General features: G+C 39.1%; 1 protein-coding gene across 3 annotated transcripts in view; it reads right to left on the bottom strand.

The window, feature by feature from the left end:
- Window positions 1-17,756, bottom strand: part of dtx1 (deltex 1, E3 ubiquitin ligase) — an 87,195-nt gene that overhangs the window by 47,463 nt on the left and 21,976 nt on the right. Inside the window, exons 1-2 of one of the 3 annotated variants that reach the window (XM_079827508.1) lie at window positions 14,896-15,223; window positions 11,810-12,482 (exon numbers count right to left, since the gene is read on the bottom strand). In XM_079827508.1, coding sequence (XP_079683634.1) covers window positions 11,810-12,065 — 256 coding nt within the window. In that variant the 5' untranslated portion in view covers window positions 12,066-12,482; window positions 14,896-15,223. Of the gene's footprint in view, window positions 1-11,809; window positions 12,483-14,895; window positions 15,224-17,756 lie in introns of those variants that run through there. The other 2 variants (XM_079827509.1, XM_079827510.1) reach the window with 2 other exon arrangements.

The raw sequence follows: 17,756 nt of genomic DNA, 5'->3' as shown, positions 1-17,756 counted from the left end.
CTGATCGTTCCCCATCCCCTATATAGTGCATTGTCTGATCGTTCCTTATCCCCTATATAGTGCACTGTCTGATCGTTCCCCATCCCCTATATAGTGCACTGTCTGATCGTTCCCTATCCCCTATATAGCACACTGTCTGATCGTTCCCCACCCCCTATATAGTGCATTATCTGTTCGTTCCCCACCCCCTATATAGTGCATTGTCTGATCGTTCCCCACCCCCTATATAGTGCATTGTCTGATCGTTCCCTATCCCCTATATAGTGCACTGTCTGATCGTTCACCATCCCCTATATAGTGCACTGTCTGATCGTTCCCTATCCCCTATATAGTGCACTGTCTGATCGTTCCCCATCCCCTATATAGTGCACTGTCTGATCGTTCCCCATTCCCTATATAGTGCATTGTCTGATCGTTCCCTATCCCCTATAAAGTGCATTGTCTGATCGTTCCCCATCCCCTATATAGTGCACTGTCTGATCGTTCCCCATTCCCTATATAGTGCATTGTCTGATCGTTCCCTATCCCCTATATAGTGCACTGTCTGATCGTTCCCTATCCCCTATATAGTGCACTGTCTGATCGTTCCCTATCCCCTATATAGCACACTGTCTGATCGTTCCACACTCCCTATATAGTGCACTGTCTGATCGTTCCCCACCCCCTATATAGTGCACTGTCTGATCGTTCCCTGTCCCCTATATAGTGCACTGTCTGATCGTTCCCTATCCCCTATATAGTGCACTGTCTGATCGTTCCCTATCCCCTATATAGCACACTGTCTGATCGTTCCACACTCCCTATATAGTGCACTGTCTGATCGTTCCCCACCCCCTATATAGTGCTCTGTCTGATCGTTCCCTGTCCCCTATATAGTGCACTGTCTGATCGTTCACCATCCCCTATATAGTGCACTGTCTGATCGTTCCCTATCCCCTATATAGTGCACTGTCTGATCGTTCCCCACCCCCTATATAGTGCATTGTCTGATCGTTCCCCATCCCCTATATAGTGCACTGTCTGATCGTTCCCTATCCCCTATATAGTGCATTGTCTGATCGTTCCCTATCCCCTATATAGTGCACTGTCTGATCGTTCCCAATCCCCGATATAGTGCACTGTCTGATCGTTCCCTATCCCCTATATAGTGCACTGTCTGATCGTTCCCAATCCCCTATATAGTGCACTGTCTGATCATTCCCCATCCCCTATATAGTGCACTGTCTGATCGTTCCCTATCCCCTATATAGTGCACTGTATGATTGTTCCCCATCCCCTATATAGTGCACTGTCTGATCGTACCCTATCCCCTATATAGTGCACTGTCTGATCATTCCCCATCCCCGATATAGTGCACTGTCTAATCGTTCCCTATCCCCTATATAGTGCACTGTCTGATCGTTCCCCATCCCCTATATAGTGCACTGTCTGATCGTTCCCCATCCCCTATTTAGTGCACTGTCTAATCGTTCCCCATCCCCTATATAGTGCACTGTCTGATCGTTCCCTATCCCCTATATAGTGCACTGTCTGATCGTTCCCTATCCCCTATATAGTGCACTGTCTGATCGTTCCCTATCCCCTATATAGTGCACTGTCTGATCGTTCCCTATCCCCTATATAGTGCACTGTCTGATCGTTCCCTATCCCCTATATAGTGCACTGTCTGATCGTTCCCTATCCCCTATATAGTGCACTGTCTGATCGTTCCCTATCCCCTATATAGTGCACTGTCTGATCGTTCCCTATCCCCTATATAGTGCACTGTCTGATCGTTCCCTATCCCCTATATAGTGCACTGTCTGATCGTTCCCTATCCCCTATATAGTGCACTGTCTGATCGTTCCCCATCCCCTATTTAGTGCACTGTCTGATCGTTCCCCATCCCCTATATAGTGCACTGTCTGATCGTTCCCCATCCCCTATTTAGTGCACTGTCTGATCGTTCCCCATCCCCTATATAGTGCACTGTCTGATCGTTCCCCATCCCCTATATAGTGCACTGTCTGATTGTTCCCTATCCCCTATATAGTGCACTGTCTGATCGTTCCCTATCCCCCTATATAGTGCACTGTCTGATCGTTCCCTATCCCCTATATAGTGCACTGTCTGATCGTTCCCTATCCCCTATATAGTGCACTGTCTGATCGTTCCCTATCCCCTATATAGTGCACTGTCTGATCGTTCCCTATCCCCTATATAGTGCACTGTCTGATCGTTCCCTATCCCCTATATAGTGCACTGTCTGATCGTTCCCTATCCCCTATATAGTGCACTGTCTGATCGTTCCCCATCCCCTATTTAGTGCACTGTCTGATCGTTCCCCATCCCCTATATAGTGCACTGTCTGATCGTTCCCCATCCCCTATTTAGTGCACTGTCTGATCGTTCCCCATCCCCTATTTAGTGCACTGTCTGATCGTTCCCCATCCCCTATATAGTGCACTGTCTGATCGTTCCCTATCCCCTATTTAGTGCACTGTCTGATCGTTCCCCATCCCCTATATAGTGCACTGTCTGATCGTTCCCCATCCCCTATATAGTGCACTGTCTGATTGTTCCCTATCCCCTATATAGTGCACTGTCTGATCATTCCCCATCCCCTATATAGTGCAGTGTCTGATCGTTCCCCATCCCCTATATAGTGCACTGTCTTATCGTTCCCTATCCCCTATTTTTTTATTTTTTATTATTATTATTATTTATTACAAATGCAATGATAATACAGGTATCTGTACACAATATCGACGAGTACCAAAAATGACAATATAAATGCTTTACTGTCACTTTTTGATCAATTGAATGTGTCCTTACTGACTAAAAGTATTGATTTGATCTGTAAAGACCCCAGACTTGCTTGCTGGGAAACTGCTGCTATAGATGTTCACCTGTAAATAAGTTTCATTCTCAGTAAGAACACACACACACGTATGAGCCTCTGCACGTAAATGCCCTACAAAAACACTCTCACAACACAAACCTGTACTCAAAGGACACACAAACACGCTTGCGACCACAAAAGCCTTTGTGTTCACACATCAGCTCTGATCAGTTTCTCACGCTCAGAGGCGAGCTATGGAAATCTTAACACGCCACCTCCCCGTCTCTGAGGGTAAACCGCCACACACACTCACACACAGCTCAATCAATCACTGTACCCCATCCCTCCACCTCTACACACTGGCAGATCAACCACTGGAAGGGCAAAAGTAGCCGAAAACATAAAGCTAAAACTTTACGACCTTGCAGAAGCATCTGCCAACCGGCTGCTTTTAGCACTCGCTGAATTAAAGCACTAATCCTATTGGCTAAAGCTCACCTACTAACATCTGCCTTTCAGCAAATCAGATATCACATAACTTCATTAATATTCATGAGCCCAGAGACCACAGGCTGTGCTTCTTTTGAATTAAAGACACAAACAATTAGTCACACTATAAATTAGCCTATAATAAGAGCATTTCTATGACAGTGAGTGTCGTCAGGGTCAGTGTATCGTGTTTTCCGGCCATTTGAGCAACTGCGACTGTGGGCGTGTCCTGCAGGAAAAACTTTATGCAAATGAGAGCCATGTGACGCAGTTTACACACAAACTCGTTCTCCAGCAAAATGCTCATTTTTAGAAGCAAGAAAACCGATTCCTTGCCAATACTCCTTGTAAATATTTTGAATTCTTATTTTCTTTGGAAGTGTAAATAATAAAGGGCAAAATGTTCTCTTATTACATGTGCCAATCCATAATCCTTAAAAAATATTAAAGTCATATATTAAGTCATAAATGTTTTACATAGTTATTAATAAGTAATGCTATTAAAACAATAAAAGATGTAAATCAGACAGAAACGGGCTTAAAGTTAAAAGAAAAGTTAAAAAATTATTAATTAATGAAAATAAATTAATTAATTCATTCATTATTGAAAATAAATAAAAATTAGTTACTGAAAATAAATAAATTTTTGAAAATAAATAAATAAATTACTGAATTTTTTTTGATTAATTTACTTAAAATAAATTTATTAATTATTGAAAATAAATTAATTAATCATTGAAAATAAATACATAAATTATTGAAAATAAATACATAAATTATTGAAAATAAATAAATAAATTATTGAAAATAAATACATAAATTATTGAAAGTAAATAAATAAATTATTGAAAATAAATTGAAAATAAATAAAAAATAAATAATTGAAAACAAATAAATAATTGAAACTAAATAAATTAATTAATTATTGAAAATAAATAAAATGAGTTATTGAAAATAAATAAATAATTTAATTAATTACTAAGAATAAATACATTTTTGAAAATAAATAAATTACTGAAAATGTATTCATTAATTAACTTAAAAAAAGAATTAAAAAAATAAAAATAAAAATAAAAAGAATTTGAATTTGAAAATAAATAAATGAATTAATTATTGAAAATAAATAAATAAATGAATTATTGAAAATAAATGAATAAATGAATATGAAAAATCAATCTATGGGAACCTGGTAATACCACTATTATAAAAAATAAACGTGCAAACCTGACAGAAATTGATTCAAAATTAAAAGAAAAAAATATTTTAAAAAGAATAGATAAATAAATAAATACTACTACTCCTACAAGTACTACTACTACAATTAATATTCATAATACAACCTCCAATAGCAAAATCACTGTCGCAAAAAATAAAGTACCTGCAGAGAGATGCATGAACAACAGAAGAGAATAAAAGTAATCTCTGACAAAAATATGCATTATTGCAATCAGAGCAACCATGTTTAAGGCTTCATGGATGTTCACATTTACTTCTATGCATTTGGCGGATGCATTTATCCAAAGCGCTATCCATTAATGCCATGACTTTGGCACTGTTAGCGCCCTGCTGTGCTGTTTGTGTTGCAGGAAGACTGCATAACTGCTTAGTTTTAATATTGACTTATATATTGAGTAACTTATTTTTAATATTGATCGGCTGATGAGATTTATACTGTGATTTACAACGCGCCCTTGAATACAACACTGTATATCTCTGGCCAGTCCATTGAGCAAAACAAATCATTGCAGTGTCGCTTTTCAAATGAGACGTGTAAGAGAAGACATGTACAACGCTGCAGAAAACCACAGACTCTCTCCTGAGACAAACAGACCGATTCAGTCTGGCCAGAGATCAAACCCCATTCACACACACACACAATCACATCTCACACCGTCTCTGCCCTGTCGTTCATCACACACACTGACCAGGCGCTCTCCAGTCATTCCATATTAGCGATGTGATGAAATCTCAAACAGTAAGTGTAAAAGTTGAGTGTGTGCATGATCATTCTGCAGCGTTGGTGCTCCAGTCACGAATGATTCCTCAAATCCTATGTGTTGTTTTTTCTTTACTAAGTGATCAGATGCACAATTATTACCTGCTGGGCCATAAAACAGGCAACAAAATCCCACAGATGCACATAGAAGGAACCCAGAACACCTTAGAAACCCCTAGCAACGCCTTGACAACCATCAAAAACACCAGCGTAGCAACACCCTGGCAACCAATCAGAACCCCTTAGCGACTGCATATCAACATGCTCAAAAAGATAAGAAAACCCTAGCAACTGCTTAAAACCACCTTAGAAACCACATAGCAACACCTTGGCAACCATCCAAAGCACCATAACAACTGCATAGTAACGCCCTGGCAACCAACAAGGACTAGCTACTACATAACTACATGCTAAAATCATTTAGAAAACAAAACCCTGTCAAATGGATACATTTTTTTTAGAAATCACATAGTAACGCCCTGGCAACCAGTCAGAACACAGGCGATTTGCATTAGCAACATGCTAAAAATGTAGCAAACCCTAGCAACCGCATAAAATGTGCTTAAAACTACCTTGGAACTACATAGCAATGTCTTGGAAACAAGTCAGAACACTCTAGCAACTGTTCTGCATAGCAACATGCTAAAACCATTTACAGAAGCCTGGCAACTGAATAAAAACATGCTTAAAACCACATTAGAACCACATAGCAACGCCTTCGCAACCACCCAAAGCACCATAGCAACTGTGTAGCAACACCCTGACAACTAATAAGAACACTTTAGCTACTGCATAGCAATATATTAAAATAATTTAGAAAACCTTAGCAACTGCATAAAACATGCTTAAAACCACCATAGAAATCACATAGCAATGCCCTGGCAACCATCCACAGCACCATAGCAACTGCATAGCAACACCCTGGCAAACAGTCCAAACACACTTGATAATGCACAGCAACATGCTAAAAAAAGACACCAAAAAAACCCTAGCACCTGCATAAAAACATGCTTAAAACCACCTTAGAAAACACATAGCAATCCCCTGGCAACCAGCCAGAACACACAAGTACAATCAAATCTACACTCCAAAAACATGCTTAAAAACCATAGAAGAAACCACATAGCAACGCCTTGGCAACCATCCAAAACACCATAGCAACACCCTGGCAATCAATAAGAAAATCCTAGCTACTCTATAGCAACATGCTAAAATAATAATTTAGCATAAAACATGATTAAAGCCACCTTAGGAATCACATAGCAACACCCTGGTAACCAGTCAGAACACACTAACTGTTCTTCATAGCAACATGCTATAAAAACATTTAGAACACCCTAGCAACTTGACAAAAACTAGCCTTAGAAACCACACAGTGACGCCCTAGCAACTAGTCACTACACCCTAAGACTAACAGCACTCGCATCAAAATCTTTTCCGCATGTATCCCACAAGGCTGAGGGAAGAAGGAAGTCTGCAGGGCTGAGCGATGTCAGCATGACCTTAGTGACCAGCTGCTGTTTATTAGACACAGACTACCATCCTGCACATGAGAAAACCTCAAACTAAATGACAGATCCAAGCAGTAAGGGTGGGGACACCACCACTACACACACACACACACACACACACACACACACACACACACACACACACACACACACACACACACACACACACACACACACACACACACACACACACACACACACACACACACACACACACACACACACACAGATGAATCTCAGAACACTAAGTCTATTAAGAGACCTCCATCTGGAAGAATCAGGACACCTAAAATAAGCATGCATGCATACATACAATTCAGAATTACACGTTGTCTCAAGTGGTCCAAAATCTTACAAACATGCAGGACAAAATGCGGTAAGCAGAAAAATCTGTATAGTTTTCTTATTGAATTTTGAATGATTTGACATCAGCTTTCTGATCAAAGTTCAGTCAAACCCATCGAGACCTGATTTTAATCATAACTCAATTCTGACCAAATGTAGTTACTGCCTTTTTGCCTTTGCACAGCAGCATAGCACTTCAAATATAGATTTTCGTGTTGCTATATTTGAGAGGACAGTAAAAAATTACAAGTACAACAAAATCTACACTCCACCCCCTCTTGTTTTAAAATAGATAAGAAAACCCTAGAAATGCATTAAAACCACCTTAGAAAACACATAGCAACGCTCTGGCAACAACCCAAAGCAGCATAGCAACACCCTGGCAACCAGTCAGAACACAGTTGATATTGCATTAGCCACATGGTAAACAATTGAGCAAACCCTACATGCCTAGAACCGCCTTGGAACTACATAGCAACGCCTTGGAAACCAGTCAGAACACACTAGCTATGTTCTGCATAGCAACATGCTAAAACCATTTAGAAAAGCCTGGCAACTGAATAAAAGCCACAAAGCAATGCCTTGGCAACATCCAAAGCACCATAGCAACTGCATAGCAACACCCTGGCAACCAATAAGAAAACCCTAGCTACTGCATAGCAAGATGCAAAAATAATTTTTAAAAAACCAAAGCAACTGCTTAAAACCACCTTAGAAATCACATAGCAATGCCCTGGCAACCATCCAAAGCACCATAGCAACTGCATAGCAACACTCCCGCATTCAGTCAGAACACACAAGTACAATCAAATCTACACTCCAAAAATATGCTTAAAAACCATAGTAGAAACCACATAGCAACGCCTTGGCAACCATCCAAAACACCATAGCAACACCCTGGCAATCAATAAGAAAATCCTAGCAACTCCATAGCAACACCCTGGCAATCAATAAGAAAATCCTAGCAACATGCTAAAATAATAATTTAGAAACCACTAGCAACTGCATAAAACATGCTTTAAGCCACCTTAGGAATCACATAGCAATGCCCTGACAACTACACAAAGTACTATAGCAACTGCATAGCAACACCCTGGCAACCAGTCAGACATAGAACACATTTGAATAAATTAGAAGTAAAACCAAATCTACACCCCACACCCTTCCCCTAATTTAAAAATGTAAATAAAATAGAAATAAGAAAAGAAAACACTAGAAACTGCATACAAACATGCTAGAAACCACATAGCAACACCTTGGCAACCATCCAATTCCAAAGAACCATAGCAGCACCCTGGCTACCAATAAGAAAACCCTAACTACTCCATAGCAACATGCTAAAGTAATTTAGAAACCCCTAGCAATTGCAAAAAACATGCTTAAAGCCACCTTAGAAACCGCATAGCAACGCCCTGACAACCACCCAAAGCACCATAGCAACTGCATTGCATGGCAACCAGTCAGTATATCCAAATCTACACCCCCTAATTTAGCACATCCCAAAGACTTCTATTGTTTTTCTACAGGACTAATAATAATGAACAAGAAATAACAAAGAAAACCGCTTTCTTAGAACAAAAAAAACACAATTTGCTTAATTTATTAATCATTTTCCAATTGAAGACGCCCCCAAATGGAAGGCTTTATCAGATTTATCTCACTTCTGGGGAAGATTTTGTTCCCAATAATAACAATGGTTGAGCAAACCCACACAAACACACTTAAATGACGACGTATCTTGGGTTCAGATGATGCCCATTAACTGACCACTACTGATGAAGCGCCGTAAAACACAACTTTATGCATGTTTAGAAGGTTGAGAATGTTGTTTTTGTCAGTTTTAGCTCACTTCTGGGGACAATTTTGTCCCACAAGAATTAGTAAACCCACCCGTCCCACACACACACACACACACACAGAGAGAGAGAGAGAGAGAGAGAGAGAGAAGCATCTGGAAGTTGGTGAAGCAGTAAAACCACAAAGTCAGAGCTCATCATACAATGAGAGGCGTGGATTTCTCATTTTAGGTTTAGTCTGGTTTTACGGATTAGCCAGAGAGTCTGTGGCACATTTTTAATTTACTTTCACAGATGAACTACATCCATTGAAACAGCCTTCCTGCAGCCAATCAGTTTTGAATTCACACGCTGGTTCTCCAGCCAAACTTCCAGACACCAGCATCCAGATCACATCGCCATGACAGTAATGTTCTTTCTCATCAGAAACTGAAACACTGATTCGCCCGAGTGTGGGATCAGGACTGTTTTTATGACAGGAAATCTGCAGGAATATTTTTCCTAATAGTGATGTAATCTAGTGATGTTATTTCCATGGAAATGACACAGTTCATGTTCAAAAGATGAGCTGTAATGAACACAAACATGCACCGAAATAACACACAGCTCTGTTTTCCACGGAGCATCCCATGTGTCCTAATTTAACCCTGAACTGTTCTACTTGAGGTCATGTTCTCTCATGAGGGAAAACAGTGGCCTGCGGCAATGGCATCATGCGAACAGAGAGCCCTGGGGACGCGCCGATCTGTGCGTGTGTGTGTGTGTGTGTGTGTGCGGAGAGAGACGGTCTTCAGAGAATATCAGCTCTTGTTTGGAACCGCACAGATTTCCCAAACAGTCCAAAAACCCCGAAGCTGTCTTTGTTCATCGAGTCGACTTCAGATGCACACACACACACACACACACTAGCACACGAGAAGCTCTCAGACATCTCAAGTCTCTGATGCTCTTTTCTGAACGTTTAACCTTGAAAGGTGTGCTTTTGTCTGGGAACTTTAGTAAGTGATTAGACAACTAGTCATATAGCAGTCCACACGTTCACATCCACTTCACATGCACTGCAAAACAATCTTATTAAGTATTGTTGAATATCTAAACATTCTTAGCCAAATACAATTGGAGTTGTATTAAAACATATCCGGGCTCTTCCAAGCTTTATAATGGGAGTGAATGGAGATTTTGAAGCTCAAAAGGTGCATCCATCCATCATGCACTTTTATGATGGATAGATGCACTTTTATGATGAACGGATGCACTTTTATGATGGATGGATGCACTTTTATGATGGATGGATGCACTTTTATGATGGATAGATGCACTTTTATGATGGATAGATGCACTTTTATGATGGATAGATGCACTTTTATGATGGATAGATGCACTTTTATGATGGATGGATGCACTTTTATGATGGATAGATGCACTTTTATGATGGATGGATGCACTTTTATGTTGGATGGATGCACTTTTATGATGGATAGATGCACTTTTATGATGGATGGATGCACTTTTATGATGGATGGATGCACTTTTATGATGGATAGATGCACTTTTATGACGGACGGATGCACTTTTATGATGGATGGATGCACTTTTATGATGGACGGATGCACTTTTATGTTGGATGGATGCACTTTTATGATGAATAGATGCACTTTTATGATGGATGGATGCACTTTTATGATGAATAGATGCACTTTTATGATGGATGGATGCACTTTTATGATGGATAGATGCACTTTTATGATGGACGGATGCACTTTTATGATGGATGGATGCACTTTTATGATGGACGGATGCACTTTTATGATGGATGGATGCACTTTTATGATGGATAGATGCACTTTTATGATGGACGGATGCACTTTTATGATGGATGGATGCACTTTTATGATGGACGGATGCACTTTTATGATGGATGGATGCACTTTTATGATGGATAGATGCACTTTTATGATGGACGGATGCACTTTTATGATGGATGGATGCACTTTTATGATGGACGGATGCACTTTTATGATGGATAGATGCACTTTTATGATGGACGGATGCACTTTTATGATGGATAGATGCACTTTTATGATGGACGGATGCACTTTTATGATGGATAGATGCACTTTTATGATGGACGGATGCACTTTTATGATGGATAGATGCACTTTTATGATGGATGGATGCACTTTTATGATGGACGGATGCACTTTTATGATGGATGGATGCACTTTTATGATGGATAGATGCACTTTTATGATGGACGGATGCACTTTTATGATGGATGGATGCACTTTTATGATGGACGGATGCACTTTTATGATGGACGGATGCACTTTTATGATGGACGGATACACTTTTATGATGGCTAGATGCACTTTTATGATGGATGGATGGATGGATGGATGCACTTTTGCGATGGATGGATGGATGGATGGATGCACTTTTATGATGGATAGATGCACTTTTATGATGGATAGATGCATTTTTATGATGGAAAGATGCATTTTTATGACGGATGGATGCACTTTTATGATAGATAGATGCACTTTTTTGGGCTTCAAAATTTCCATTCACTGCCAAAATAAAGCTTGGAAGAGTCAGGACATTTTTTAATATAACTCTCGATTGTGTTCGTCTGAAAGAAGAAAGTCATATACACACAGGATGGCTTGAGTGTGAGTAAAGTATAGGATAATTTAAATAGTTGGGTGAACTGTCCCTTTAAATTGAACTTAAAGTAATTTCCTTCTCAATTAAATGCATCTTGATTGAAGAATTTTGGATGTTTGTACTGGAATGTAAAGTGGATTTGAATGTGTGGACTTCCATGGTTAAACCTCCAGTGTGTGAGACTCACCTGTGTCTTGTCTGAACTGATGCATGGACTGCAGATCTATGACGTAGGGCGCGAGCTGCGGATCCACCTGTCCCAGTATGACGGTCCCGCGTGCGTCTCCCTTCAGGACGTTTTCGATGTGATGACAAACGGCGGCGCTGTACGGCCTCCAGCGGCCGTGTTCGTTCATCCATTCCCAAACCACCACCCGTGCCATGCTCTGAGACGAGTATCCGCCTCCCAGCGACACCAGAACCCCGGAGCCGGGTCGAGCCATCGGATTCAACTCCACAGCAACAGCAGGAAGAACGGGAACCCGTGACAATATAACCAAGTCTCGAGAGAATGTTCCTAAACCGCGAACATTCCCAACTCTTGCTTCTGCTGAAAGAACGAGCACATAAACTACAGGAACTGCTGCGGGAGTCAACACACGTCCTGCAGCAAAACAAATCAGTCGCCGCTCCGTTCACATGAGGGATTCGCCCGTGTAATCGAGTTTGCCCACATAAACTAGATTAGTCTCTAGTATTCCAGCTCTGGAAGTAATCATGCTCTCCAAAGTAAGTAATCCAGAACAGATGATCTGAGATATTATATCTAGTTTTGAAGGAGCCCAGTCACTATGTTCAGAAAATCCTGAAGTCCAGATTTCTGGTCTAGATCCGGATGAAGGAGAGCAGATATTCTGAGTCTGAAACAGACAGAAGAGAGAGAGAAAATCAGCCAAAACTCATTTAATTGTAGTCAGTTACTGTACCGATTCCACTAGATTACTCATTTTAGGTAATGTAATCCGATTACTTTTGACCTCGATTATCACATTGACTTGATAATCTTGTACCATATTGATATAAAAATACAAAAAGGAAAATATATCCAATTTTTTGTCATCACCAACATGAAGTGCTTTAAATATTACATTAGGTCAGGGTTTCCAAAGACAGTAATACATGGTTAAATGACTTACTGAGTGATAATTCACATAATTAATGCGTTGATTACATATGCAATGTTGCAATGTTGAGAAAACTTCTTAAAAGTGAAATGTTTCGGTTTTCGGTGACAGTCACATGGTCTGTGTGTGTGTAATTCCACAAACCTGGAAGAGCTTCTGAACGTAGGCTTTTTTAGAAAGGAAATGTTAAAATATAACAAAGAAATATGAATTATGAATAACGCACTGCCATTGTGAGAATAGCATGTATCGTGTAATCAATAGAAAAGTAACAGTAATCTGATTACGAGTATTTTAAATCTGATTACATAATGAAGATTACATGTAATCGCTAAATAGTTGCAGAATTATCGACATTAATAAAAAATATATATAATTACTTGATAATTGGCTGCTGTGCTCTTTAATCAGCGAAAAAGCAGACCACACTCTAAAAAATGCTGGGTTCAAAATAACCCAAGTTGGGTTGAAAATGGACTAACCCGGCAATTGGGTTGCTTTAACCCAGCGGTTGGGTTAAATGTTTGCTTAGAACAACCCAATTGCTGGGTTAAAACAACCCAATTGCCGGGTTAGTCCATTTTCAACCCAACTTGGGTTATTTTGAACCCAGCATTTTTTAGAGTGCATATTTTTCATATTTCAAGTGCTTTATATTGCAGTTATACCACTCAATTAAAATGTATGATTGCTTTCATGAAAAATTATTTTGTTTTATTTTAAACTCGACTTATTTTACACCAAGTAAAGATTTATTATTGAACTGGAATGCCTCAGATGCATTATGTAGCAGTGACATACATATTTACATGCATGTCAGGGATTTTTAAAATGAAAATGCATTTGGATATTTGTTATAAGATCATATTATTTCAGTTAAAAAAAATGTAAAACACTGTAGTTTGACTTTTGCCATGCTATACTGTGAACATCGACTGATGCCACATGCACACTCGAAAAAATGCTGGGTTAAAAATAACCCAAGTTGGGTTGAAAATGGACTAACCCAGCAATTGGGTTGCTTTAAGCAAACATTTAACATATCCGCTGGGTTAAAACAACCCAATTGCTGCACTCTAAAAAAAAAAAGGTTCTATATTGCACCAAAAATGGTTCTTGGCTCGTAATCATAGGGGAACCTTTTTTAGTGCTATATAGCACCAATTTTGGTGCTTCAGTGGTTCTTCAGCGGTTCTTCAGAGGTTCTTCAGCGGTTCTTCAGAGGTTCTTCACCGGTTCTTCACCGGTTCTTTGACTAAGGTGCTATATAGCACCTCTGAAGAACCGCTGAAGAACCACTGAAGCACCAAAATTGGTGCTATATAGCACTAAAAAAGGTTCCCCTATGATTACGAGCCTTTTTTTTAGAGTGTGGGTTAGTCCATTTTCAACCCAACTTGGGTTATTTTTAACCCAGCATTTATTAGAGTGCAGAACCTGTAGGAAATCATCAGACATGATAGACAGAAAACACAAATGGAGAGAGAGAGAGAGAGAGAGAGAGAGAGAGAGAGAGAGAGAGAGAGAGAGAGAGAGAGAGAGAGACCTTTAATAAACCCGACTGAAAGATCTGTGATCAATAACTGCATGATCCCTATACATGATAAACTCATCATAAATCCAAAATAAACCCTTCATCTGTTCCTCACATGGCCGCGCGTGGTGTTCTGCGCGCAACCCGAACCCGAATCTAACGGGAAATAAGCGGGTGCGATCGCATATGTGGCCTCAAATCTGGTCTCCTGTAACCCAGTTCTGGCCGAGCATCTGCCCGAGGTCCGTGTAAACGGGCAGGCGTGTGAAAGAGCCGGTTCTGCTCATAAATCTGCTCTCGATTCATCTTCATTTACGACCAAATGATCTCGTTCTTCTCCATATGGGCTCCCGATCCGCGGCTCCTCTTGATTTGATTCGATCAGAAACTCATCAGTGCATCACACTGGATCAGATGGGACGATTTTCTCCACTAAACGCGTTTCACGCAGGTCCAGTCAAAGCGAGGATTCATCATTAGATAGAAAATAAGAGAATGTGCGCGCTCGCTGATCTCTAGGAATAAACTGGACACACATGAGCCATTTCTATAGGCTCATCCCGGCTACATGCGTTCTAACCCGTGTTATTGAATTACAGGTAAAGGCTGTTTTACCTCAGAATGGACGCAGGGATGAGGAGAGAGGAATCAGTCACCTGTGATGTGAAGCGTCTCCGCCGAACCGTGACGATGAACCGGAGGCTTGATCCAGAATAAAGGACGAAAAAACATCGAACCGGCCTCAAACGAGGGCATGAGCAAATAAAGTGTTTGTTGATCACATTCCCGACGCGAAATGAGCAGAAGAGAGTCGGAATTCACCGTGTTCTTGTGTGCATGAGCTGTATTGGCTGTTGCTCATGTTGTGCGCATCCTCCGCCGCGCGACTGTTGCTCGTGCGCGCGCGCGCGCGCGTGTGTGTGTGTGTGTGTGTGTGTGAGAGAGAGATAGTGTGAGCAGCTCTATTTACCTCAACATGGAAAGAAGCAGTTTGAGCATGAGAAAATCAGATTTTCCCTTCCAGACGATTCCACTTCAGAGATCCCATAAAGATAAGCATTATATAATAGTCACATTGCTTAAAATGATAATAAATTGTACACTCTAAAAAAAAAAGCTGAGTTGTTTTAACCCATTTTTGGGTGAAATGTGGACAAACCCAACCGTTGGGTTTTAAATTTTAACTTAAATTAAGCCAAAAGTTGGGTTTGTTCATATTTGACCCAAATTGGTTAAAATAGCAGAGCAAGTTTTAGTGTACACTGAAAAAAAGAAACTATTTTAACTAAGTTCACTATTAATCACAAGGAAATGGCAAGTAACGCTAAATGTGAATTCTTGAAGTAGAAAGACTGAAATAGGTTAAGGTTACTCCAATAATCTTAGTTTTATTTAATACTATAAAACAACAGCAATAATTTTGGTTTACAACACTAAAAAAGCTTTTTTTTAAGTACAATCAACTCGGATTGGATGTTTAAGTCATTTCAACTTAAATTACATTAAACTGACTTAAAAAAATTATTGAATCTATAACTTAAAACAAAAGTGGAAAATTGCTTAAATTATTTTGATGAGTCAAAGCAATGTAAAAACATATGTTGTCATCATTTATTGATCATGTAATTTTTTTTACAGTGAATATGGTTTAATTTGTTAACTATAATTAAAATGATACGTCTACAGCATGTATTAAACTTAATTTTGACAATTACTAACATTTAGAACACAAAAAGTTATGTTAACATCAGTTATTGTGAAATAATTGCATTTATCAACCAACATTAAATAAGATGTTGCTGTAGCTATTTGATAATATACTAGACCTTACTGTAAAGTGTTTATAATTTTTTGAACATTTTATAAGAATTGTTGTATTTTTAAGCAATATGACCCTAGCAAGAGTGTTGTCGACATATAGGCCTACTCATATATTCAGAAAACAACGGCCTGATTGTAAGAAAAAAAAATGCCGATAACTGACATATAGTGGCTGATAAATCTAAATCCAAATTTTTATATAATTTTTGAGAGCTTGATTATAAAAACAAAAGTCTCACCATTAAAGCACACAATTATGATGTTCTCATTATAGTTTTATGTAGCCTGACAGACTCTCACTGCACATGTTGAACTGAATTGTATTTTCCTTTTCTGAAGTGATTCCAATCAAATTTTAAGCAATTCAAAACCATCATGATGAACAGCGCGCATCTGTGTCTCAGCTGAAGGAAATAATACATTATTTATCGGTTTTAATATATTGGCCTAATTTCTTATCGGGCCGATACTGATAACATTAAAACGAACATATATCAGCCGATACCGATATGGTGGACGATAACAATAACATTAAAACGAACATATATCAGCTGATACCGATATGGTGGACGATAACAATAACATTAAAACGAACATATATCAGCCGATACCGATATGGTGGACGATAACAATAACATTAAAACGAACATATATCAGCTGATACCGATATGGTGGACGATAACAATAACATTAAAACGAACATATATCAGCCGATACCGATATGGTGGACGATAACAATAACATTAAAACGAACATATATCAGCCGATACCGATATGGTGGACAATAACAATAACATTAAAACGAACATATATCAGCTGATACCGATATGGTGGACAATAACAATAACATTAAAACGAACATATATCAGCCGATACCGATATGGTGGACAATAACAATAACATTAAAACGAACATATATCAGCCGATACCGATATGGTGGACGATAACAATAACATTAAAACGAACATATATCAGCCGATACCGATATGGTGGACAATAACAATAACATTAAAACGAACATATATCAGCCGATACCGATATGGTGGACAATAACAATAACATTAAAACGAACATATATCAGCCGATACCGATATGGTGGACGATAACAATAACATTAAAACGAACATGTATCGGCTGGTACCAATATGGTGGCCGATAACGATAATATTAAAACGAAAGTGTATCTGCCGATACCGATATGGTGGACGATAACAATAACATTAAAACGAACATATATCAGCCGATACGGTGGACGATAACAATAACATTAAAACGAACATATATCAGCCGATACCGATATGGTGGACGATAACAATAACATTAAAACGAACATATATCAGCCGATACCGATATGGTGGACAATAACAATAACATTAAAACGAACATATATCAGCCGATACCGATATGGTGGACAATAACAATAACATTAAAACGAACATATATCAGCCGATACCGATATGGTGGACAATAACAATAACATTAAAACGAACATATATCAGCCGATACCGATATGGTGGACAATAATAATAACATTAAAACGAACATATATCAGCCGATACCGATATGGTGGACGATAACAATAACATTAAAACGAACATGTATCGGCTGGTACCAATATGGTGGCCGATAACGATAATATTAAAACGAACGTGTAT

This window comes from Gobio gobio (assembly GCF_949357685.1).
Source record: "Gobio gobio genome assembly, chromosome: 10".
NCBI lineage: Eukaryota > Metazoa > Chordata > Actinopteri > Cypriniformes > Gobionidae > Gobio > Gobio gobio.
The sequence above is the reverse complement of the archived record's forward strand: the minus strand, read 5'-3'. Positions and strand labels throughout refer to the sequence as shown.